This window comes from Colias philodice, chromosome 15, assembly GCF_061535455.1.
Source record: "Colias philodice isolate Cphi_HAF_F1 chromosome 15, ilColPhil1 Martin Lab GWU primary, whole genome shotgun sequence".
NCBI lineage: Eukaryota > Metazoa > Arthropoda > Insecta > Lepidoptera > Pieridae > Colias > Colias philodice.
In genome coordinates this window covers 3,402,259-3,412,587 of record NC_143100.1, presented here as the reverse complement: position 1 = coordinate 3,412,587, position 10,329 = coordinate 3,402,259, and the positions used below count along the sequence as shown (strand labels likewise).

The following is a 10,329-nucleotide window of genomic DNA, read 5'->3' as shown; positions in this document are numbered from 1 at the left end:
GTTCTTATGTAGAGAAAACGTAAACATGTACCACGGGCGAAGCCGGGGCGGACCGCTAGTCTTATATATAAAAATGAATCGCAAAATGTGTTGGTAAGCGCATAACTCGGGAACGGCTGAACCGATTTTGATAATTCTTTTTTTATTATATTCCTTGAAGTACGAGGATGGTTTTTATGTAGAGAAAACGTAAATATGTACCACGGGCGAAGCCGGGGCGGACCGCTAGTATAATATAAAAATGAATCCCAAAATATGTTGGTAAGCGCATAACTTGAGAATGGCTGAACCGATTTCGTTAATTCTTTTTTTATTATATTCCTTGAAGTACGAGGATGGTTCTTATGTAGAGAAAACGTAAATATGTACCACGGGCGAAGCCGGGGCGGACTGCTAGTGTACAATAATTATAGTAGGTAGGAATTGAACCTTGTCAGGATAACCTAGTTTTTTGTCAATATATTGTGTCACTATATTTTATGTATGTAAATATCAAGGAAAAATAAATACTTCGCATCATATCATTATTACTTACTCTATCGCTTTTTCTGTGATAATCTAATTGAATCAATTATCAATATCAATTATGGATAATTACATATTAATAAAAAGATAAAGTTTTGGCTATCAAATAGAGGACAAGGGTCCATTATTTTGAATATTGTTTTTATTTTTATTTTAAGATAACTACGTTCTATGTGTACCTACTTAAATCTTTTTATTATTATTGCGTCATGTCTCTTCGCATGTGCTACTAATTAGACAAAGGTTTTCTCAAAAGTAATCATCGGTGCGAGAATATTATTTTAAAATAAGGAAGCAAAATATTCAATAACAACTCTTTAGTATGGTATAGCAGATATAATAAAGAGCGTGTGTGCCAGACACATGTGTCAGAAGAGAAACTTCTTTGACAAGATTCAAAGATACCAATATTATTTCAAGACTCGACGGTATTGCCATGAAATTTTACTCTCAACGCGCCTAAAGAAGTTTCACTTCAATAAATAAATTAATCTGTAGCCAGCAGTTCCCAGGAAAAGGTAATATCAAATAATAACACATAATTTTTAAGAAGACAATATAATTAAATTTTCATACAAATCTTTAACGTAATATTATATTTAAAATACTGTACACTTGTCTAATAGTTTTGCAGGTAATCATTTGCCGATTATATGAGAAGGAGGGATTCGAAGAATGTCAAAAGAAACTCAAATTCTTCTACACTAAAACTAACACAAATGATTCACCCCAAACCTATAGACTATAAAATATTTTTCATATTGATATGGCAGATTGTCGATATGAAAGACTTTTGTAGAAGCAAACAATACACTTAGAACGCTACAACCGAAAGAAATGCACTAAATTATATTTACAAGTTACACTATAATATTATCTACCTCCGACGTCACTTATTGCGTCGCTAAAAGCAAAAGAGACATAATCTCGTTTGAGTACATAAGAAAAATCACAACAATACAGATATCTTTCGCTCTCGGAAACTAAAGGCGACGAAGCAAATGAAAAATTAAGTTCCGCTTAAGTACTAACTCTTACTTTCCGAACGACCATCGCCATATTAGAAAAAAAAAACTCCGTCCTTAATCTATTCACTTTACAATTTATCTAATATAAATCTATGAAATAAATACAAAAAAATCTCTTATTTTTTTATCTAACAATATTTACCTATCGTGTCTCCAACTAAAATCTATGTAATGCACAGTTACCGATGTTAAACTTAAGAGCGCTTACGACGCCGTTTTTTAAATATTTGACTAAAAGAGAGATCAAATCATTGCCACGTATTTATGTATGGAGAGGGTCGACGAACGACGTGCGTTTGTACTTTAGACGTTGAAATATTATCAAACACACAAAGAAACAGTTTATTGTTGATATTCCCAAAAATTGGTAATAATTTTGCAAGAAAGAAATGTGCTGGTATAATATTATTACTGCAACGCCATCTGGCCAACTTTGCATGACGATATTTCAAAAACTTGTAAATAAGTAGCAATTATTATGTACGAATTAATTTCAAATAATTTCCAAGGGCAATCATTTTTAATACCAAAACCAGGCGTTTTATATATAGCTCAGAGTGTAAAAAACGATTTAACAAATATAATATTTTATAAATTATATAGACGAATCGTAAGAAATACTATCTAGCTGCCAAATGTTAATCTTATTGTCATATCATTTTTGCTTGAAGAATACGATATGCTCGTGAGTTTAAGGTAATCAGAAAATACTTTATTCTCTATATAAGCTACACTGTACACGTTATAGAAATGATATTTATTATTTATATGTTACAGTAATCGTGTTAACATTTGAACACTTAAGTTTCTTTATGTACATGTTACAAACAATGGCAAAAACTGCTGTGGCAAAATCGATAAAATAATTTAAAAAATTCAATTCATTTGTATCATTATAAAATTAAATATAATCGTTGACATAAAATTGATAAAACTTTAAAACAGATACGATAGACGTGAAATAAAAATACATATAGTAAATAAATTTAGTTTTAAGTAGCATAGCAAAAGCAACAAAACTGCACCATTAGCGAAAATGTAATAATTCTCTTTAGACATTTCCTTATCCCTACACTTATCCGAACTATGCATGATTCACAATTTCTACACTATGTTTTAATGTCTTCACTAATTTTCCTATTTTAGTGAAAATATTAAAAACGCTCAAGTAATTTATGTTAATGTAACATAATTATTAGAGGCACTGTGTGTATTCATTTATAATCTTTATTAGTATTATGATTTTATTTTACATGCGCCTAATCCCTTAGAAATATTAAGATTTATTAAAACAAAGGACAAATGAGAACTTTTAAAAGAATCATAGAGTATAGAAAAGTAGGCTCGTCCACACGGCGCGGACAAAGTTAAACTATACGATATTAAAATTGAGCTATACATAAAAATTTCGTTTACAAAAATACTTGTAGCATTACTTTCAGATCACATTTTTGCTATTAAGGTTCGTTAATATAAGAATAACGATTTCACCTACTTTCATTTAAAATCATAATATAATTGGAACAGGCCAATATTTATATACAATCTCCTTGAAGCGTTATTGTAATTTGTAAATAACGAGTATATCCGATCTTAAAACTGCTGGAAGCTTTGATTTTCAAATTATATTCGAAATATATTTTGCACAAACAAAAATATTGCACTAAACAAAAAAAAGTCACAATTTGTAAAAAATACACTTGAAAAGTCATTATTGCGAATCTGTAGCTATGTAACGAACGTACACAGACAATAAAAAAAAAATATAAATAATAATGTCACAGATTGCATCGCACCAGTCGATATAGTTGCAAAAAAGAGTCAATATTTTTCACAAATCAAATTCCAGAAACTGTAACAGATGAAAAACGCGACGTTTTTGTTAAAAACAGTACAAATAACATCCGAGTGGTTAATTCAGTCTTTAACCAGCCTGTAGATGTGGTGTTGTGCGCCGTGCTCGCTGTTTGATACTTCGAATACGAACGCCGCGCAGAGAAGCGTTTCTTGTGTGTCTCTGTTTGATACCACCTGGAATCAAATAAATATTGTTAGAATGCCAATTTATTTAATTATTTATCTATAGTAATTGTATTATAAGGTATAAAAGTTTGCTAGATTGGAGGACTGACTTTTTGGAAAGAGTATTGGATCGTATCAAAATAACCCTGTTGTGTCGATAAGCTTATTGTATCACGCTCCGAGCAATATGAATGGAGTATGAGAAATAGCGTTTTAAAAGCAAACAAAATGTGTGTTGACCTGTAATTGTTTTTTTACCCCAAATCCTATGATTATAACAATGAATAACGGGTAGAGTTATAACAATGAAGTTCTCGAGCATGTTGTTTTATTTCAAGATAGTACAACTAACCTGTAGTATAGTAAAGTTCTCGAGCACGCTGTTCATCGTATATTTCTCGGGCAAATGTTTCAGTTTGTGTATGAAGTTGACCATATACTCGCACATGGGCAGCCTCAGTATGCGGAGTCTTTTCCTATTAACTAATTCAAGATATTACAACTAACCTGCAGTATAGTAAAGTTCTCGAGCACACTTTAATCATGTATTTCTCGGGCAAATGTTTCAGTCTGTGTATGAAGTTGACCATATACTCGCACATGGGCGAACTCTGTATACGAAGTTTTAGCACTATTTCAAGATAGTACAACTAACCTGCAGTATAGTAAAGTTCTCGAGCACGCTGTTCATCATATACTTCTCGGGCAAATATTTCAGCTTGTTTATGAAGTTGACCATATATGTACTCGCAAATGAGCAGCCTCTGTATGCGCAGTTTTCTTCTATTATTTATTTAAAGATAGTACAACTAACCTGCAGTATAGTAAAGTTCTCGAGCACGCTGTTCATCATATATTTCTCGGGCAAATGTTTCAGTTTGTGTATGAAGTTGACCATATACTCGCACATGGGCGACCTTAGTATGCGGAGTCTTTTCCTATTAACTAATTCAAGATAGTACAACTAACCTGCAGTATAGTAAAGTTCTCGAGCATGCTATTCATAATATACTTTTCGGGCAATGTTCCAGTTTGTGTAAGAAGTTGAAAATGTTGACCATATAATCGCACATGGGCAGCCTCTGTATGCGGAGATTTCTCCTATTATTTATTTAAATATAGTACAACTAACCTGCAGTATAGTAAAGTTCTCGAGCATGCTATTCATAATATACTTTTCGGGCAATGTTCCAGTTTGTGTAAGAAGTTGAAAATGTTGACCATATAATCGCACATGGGCAGGCTCTGTATGCGGAGATTTCTCCTATTATTTATTTAAAGATAGTACAACTAACCTGCAGTATAGTAAAGTTCTCGAGCATGCTATTCATAATATACTTTTCGGGCAATGTTCCAGTTTGTGAAAGAAGTTGAAAATGTTGACCATATAATCGCACATGGGCAGCCTCTGTATGCGGAGATTTCTCCTATTATTTATTTAAATATAGTACAACTAACCTGCAGTATAGTAAAGTTCTCGAGCATGCTATTCATAATATACTTTTCGGGCAATGTTCCAGTTTGTGTAAGAAGTTGAAAATGTTGACCATATAATCGCACATGGGCAGCCTCTGTATGCGGAGATTTCTCCTATTATTTATTTAAAGATAGTACAACTAACCTGCAGTATAGTAAAGTTCTCGAGCATGCTATTCATAATATACTTTTCGGGCAATGTTCCAGTTTGTGTAAGAAGTTGAAAATGTTGACCATATAATCGCACATGGGCAGCCTCTGTATGCGGAGATTTCTCCTATTATTTATTTAAAGATAGTACAACTAACCTGCAGTATAGTAAAGTTCTCGAGCATGCTATTCATAATATACTTTTCGGGCAATGTTCCAGTTTGTGTAAGAAGTTGAAAATGTTGACCATATAATCGCACATGGGCAGCCTCTGTATGCAGAGATTTCTCCTATTATTTATTTAAAGATAGTACAACTAACCTGCAGTATAGTAAAGTTCTCGAGCATGCTATTCATAATATACTTTTCGGGCAATGTTCCAGTTTGTGTAAGAAGTTGAAAATGTTGACCATATAATCGCACATGAGCAGCCTCTGTATGCGGAGATTTCTCCTATTATTTATTTAAATATAGTACAACTAACCTGCAGTATAGTAAAGTTCTCGAGCATGCTATTCATAATATACTTTTCGGGCAATGTTCCAGTTTGTGTAAGAAGTTGAAAATGTTGACCATATAATCGCACATGGGCAGCCTCTGTATGCGGAGATTTCTCCTATTATTTATTTAAAGATAGTAAAACTAACCTGCAGTATAGTAAAGTTCTCGAGCATGCTATTCATAATATACTTTTCGGGCAATGTTCCAGTTTGTGTAAGAAGTTGAAAATGTTGACCATATAATCGCACATGGGCAGCCTCTGTATGCGGAGATTTCTCCTATTATTTATTTAAAGATAGTACAACTAACCTGCAGTATAGTAAAGTTCTCGAGCATGCTATTCATAATATACTTTTCGGGCAATGTTCCAGTTTGTGTAAGAAGTTGAAAATGTTGACCATATAATCGCACATGGGCAGCCTCTGTATGCGGAGATTTCTCCTATTATTTATTTAAATATAGTACAACTAACCTGCAGTATAGTAAAGTTCTCGAGCACGCTATTCATCATATACTTCTCGGGCAAATGTTTCAGTTTGTGTATGAAGTTGACCATATATATACTCGCACATGGGCGACCTCTGTATGCGCAGTTTTCTTCTATTATTTATTTAAGGATAGTACAACTAACCTGCAGTATAGTAAAGTTCTCGAGCACGCTGTTCATCATATACTTCTCGGGCAAATGTTTCAGTTTGTTTATCAAGTTGACCCTATACTCCCACATGGGCAGCCTCTTTATGCTGAGGTTTTTTCCTATTATTTATTTAAAGATAGTACAACTAACCTGCAGTATAGTAAAGTTCTCGAGCACGCTATTCACCATATATTTCTCGGGCAAATGTTTCAGTTTGTGTATGAAGTTGACCATATACTCGCACATAGACGAACTCTGTATACGAAGTTTTAGCACTATTTCAAGATAGTACAACTAACCTGCAGTATAGTAAAGTTCTCGAGCACGCTGTTCATCATATACTTCTCGGGCAAATGTTTCAGTTTGTGTATGAAGTTGACCATATACTCGCACATGGGCGACCTCTGTATGCGGTATACGAAGCGACCGCCTTCAAAGCGCGCGTATTCCGTTTCAACTTTTTCCACAACTTGTTTGCCGAACGAACACACTTTTGTGCTACACGTTATGGTCATGTTTTCGTTGCTCTCGTATCTGGAATTTGAAAATAGTATTGAAATATATGTTAAAATGAATATATGTGTGTTATATAATATGTGCTAATAAATTTTATGTCAATGAAGAACGCTGCATAGAAAATATTCTTGAGCAGGTGAATGTTCCAGCTAGTCCAGAAAAAAAATCCTTTGCAGTCGTAAAAAAAATTCCAGGATACAAAATATCATACTATAAAAACGCTCCGTTGGGAAATTAACAAAAAAGAAAAAAAATAGATTTTATGGTATGATTTTTCTGTCTGGAGAGAGGGGAGGTTAGAGTTATTTTTTACACCTTCAAATCTTATTCTGATGGTAAATTCCACACGGACGAAGCCGCTGGTGGAAAACCAATTTATAATACTAGGTAGTAAGCATATTAAGAATAGGAATAAAATACTCACACACTAGTGACCCCATAGAAAGCTGCGGGATCGTCCAAGTTATTAGTGTTAAGGTCCGCCCAAAACTTGACAAGGAAGAATGCGTTCCGCGGACCTTTCTCATATAACTCCTTGAGACCTCCCTTCTTCTCTGGAAACTTGTCGTTTATCTGTTGTACGTCTACTGACTGAAATAAAATAAAAAAAAACTTGAATAAAAACATTTGTTATCTTTACATACATATTTGATTACAATTTTTTTATGTTACATTTTTTTTAGTGTAGGGCAAGTTAGAATAGTAAAAAAAAATGATCACATCATGAATCCTGGTAATTTCAGCATATTATACATGATTATTGATTATAGAGATTCTGATTCTCATTCTGATTAATTATTATTAAACGTAGCCCATACTTTCACTCATTCGGCTATTTTAACTATTGTTTAAAGCAACTATGCGATTAGAATCCTTAATAAAATCTTTTGTTATAACATATATGTTCAACAGAAAATGACTTACCTCTAATAAGGGATCCGCGTATGTGACAGTACCACCTATATGTACGAAGAGATGCTGCGCCGGCGCCGTACTCGGTGGATACTAGAAAATAAATAATTATACGTATTAATAAAGCAATATATTTTTTATATCACACAAAATAAATCATACATACAAAACACGAGGAAAATTCTACGGCGTGCATTTGATCATTGCACACCAAATATAGTATTTCCAATGTCAGAAATTTTTATAACGATTGACATACTCTTAGTTCTTAGTAAAAAGGTTATATTGTATGATAATGTTGTTGTGCGTGTGAAAGCTATTTTAACTAAAATCCAAGTTCAGCTCGTTGCTATGATATTTCAGGGTGCGATTTATCGATATAAGAATCTTACACTGAGAGAATTTTTGAATCGGCCTAGTAGTTCCTAATATTATCGTGTTTGGGCTAAAACCCCGCATGTATGTTTGTGAATGTGATTTTTTGCAGATAAGATCTTATTTATGTGCGGTGATCTACCTCTGGGCCACCACTTGACAGTATTTCCTGGTTTAGTAACTCACTGTATGTAAAAAACACTCACCGTGTCCGGGTCTCTAGGGTGTTCCACGAACGCGGAGAACTCCACGAGTCGCAGCTTGTGTGTCGCGATCGCGCGGCCCTCCCAGGGAGGAGGGGGGGCTACGTCTGTACCGCCCCCCACCACACCACCGACAGGGACACCCTTGTAGCCCGCGCCAGGGAACGGTTTCACACTGGAAGTGAACGATTTTTTGTTATTTTACTTCATAATTATTCATTATTAATTCCTAAACGTTGAACTGAAGGTGGTGTACAGTTCGATTCAAACTTAATGGCGGTTCGGAAGTTAGGTTCAGGTGCGAGTGCGGGTGCGCACAGGTTCTACGTCCCGCTAATATCTAAAATTGATTTTTGCGCATCGGATTGTACGAAGTTCCCGCCAGTTTGAATCGTAGGTACTGTAACAGTCACTTCGTTCATGATGATAGTTCTTATTAGACCTCATTCACACGAGAGCTTTTTTAACGTCCGTTAAAAAAGCGTCCAAATAGAACAAATGCATTCCCAAGTATATGTTCACACGTCAGCGCTTTTAAAGCGCGACGCTTTTTTATCGCGCAGTGTTCTATTTTCAACGCTCGGCGTTGGGCGTTAAATAAAATAGACCATAGGAAACTTCTTACTATTATTCAGACGAGCGCTAAAAAAGCGCCGGCGCTGCGTTCAGTATGCCGCACGCTCGCTCAGCGGTAGCACGTGTTTGTTGTGCTTATAATCATCAGAAAATCGATACGATGTCGTAGATGGTTGATCCCGAACTATTAATTATAGATGTGGACTATCTCGTCCGTTCCTGTATTCAAAATCGTTATAGACATTTGAAAATAATTAAAAAAATTCCGGGGTATTGCCTTAACTCTTCGTACAGTGTCACAAACTGCCCTTTTCATTCATCTCTGTTCATTCAGAGGATGTACCCAGAATGCCTTTTGTTTTCTTTTTCGTCTTTTAATAACACAAATCGCTAGTGCCAATCTTTCTTTCTTTCTTTCTTTCAAATATACCTAACATATAAAAATTAAAACAGTAGGTATTTTTATCATATTCCTTAGTAACATGTTTATCGATGACGAGTTTGAACAAATACCTAAGTAGGTACCTACAAGTGGTTTATTAAGAACAAACTTTCCGAGGAATTCTAAGCAAATATAATAATATAAATATCATAAAGATATTACGCAACTGACATTACGTAATTATTTTAGCAGAAACCATTTCCACGTCTTACTGAAGCCAGAGACGAGACATGAGTGATTTTAAAGCGTTAGTATGAACAACCACAGAGAGAACGTTTAAAAAGCGCCAACGCCGAGTTTTAACGCAACGCTTTTTTAACTCTCGTGCGAATGAGGTCTTATTGTGGGAAAATGACTGTTTTACGTTTTACGTCGAATCGCGCCTAACTTCAGCCCTAACAAATAATGTTTTTCATTTTAATTTAAATTACACAGTATAAGCCATGTTACGCATTTATAAATTGACATTTAATTTAACATTTAATTCTTATAGATCTAAAAAATATTTTTAGTGAATTTATCTAGTAAATATTTAATCAAATTCAAGCAAGACTGGTATATAGAAAGTATTGCACACAATACGCTAGTAGCGAAGGATCAAACCAGAATAGTACAGTTATGTACACAACAGGTTCCTAAAATAGCACTCCTAGAAACCTTTAAGATCTAAATATGGCAATTTTATTGCCCCTATTTCTCATATACCACGGGAAAAAATATAACGGGTCGTGTTTTATTGGTTTTCGATAATTACTTGGCAATAAATAAAATGTAGTGTGACTAGTTCTTCAAACTGGCAGATGATACCGATCTTAATCATGTTGTACTATATTTTATGTACTGTTGTTTATAATTTTTTCACATTTTAATTTATGTTCGTACACAGTGGGCCCGCGACTGTGTTCACAGTCAGTCAGTTAGCAAAAACTATAATATTATGAATAATAAACTCTGAACAAGTGTGGT

At 34.3% G+C, this 10,329-nt stretch overlaps 1 protein-coding gene across 5 annotated transcripts in view; it reads right to left on the bottom strand.

Moving 5' to 3' along the window:
- Positions 1-1,067: 1,067 nt before the first annotated feature.
- sd (TEA domain transcription factor 1 homolog scalloped) overlaps positions 1,068-10,329 on the bottom strand; it is a 73,369-nt gene continuing 64,107 nt past the window's right edge. For all 5 annotated transcript variants that reach the window (XM_089704162.1, XM_089704165.1, XM_089704166.1 and 2 more), the window contains 5 exons: positions 8,349-8,520; positions 7,780-7,860; positions 7,280-7,446; positions 6,639-6,873; positions 1,068-3,584 (listed from right to left, as the gene is read on the bottom strand). In XM_089704162.1, coding sequence (XP_089560288.1) covers positions 3,471-3,584; positions 6,639-6,873; positions 7,280-7,446; positions 7,780-7,860; positions 8,349-8,520 — 769 coding nt within the window. In that variant the 3' untranslated portion in view covers positions 1,068-3,470. The remainder of the gene's footprint in view (positions 3,585-6,638; positions 6,874-7,279; positions 7,447-7,779; positions 7,861-8,348; positions 8,521-10,329) is intronic.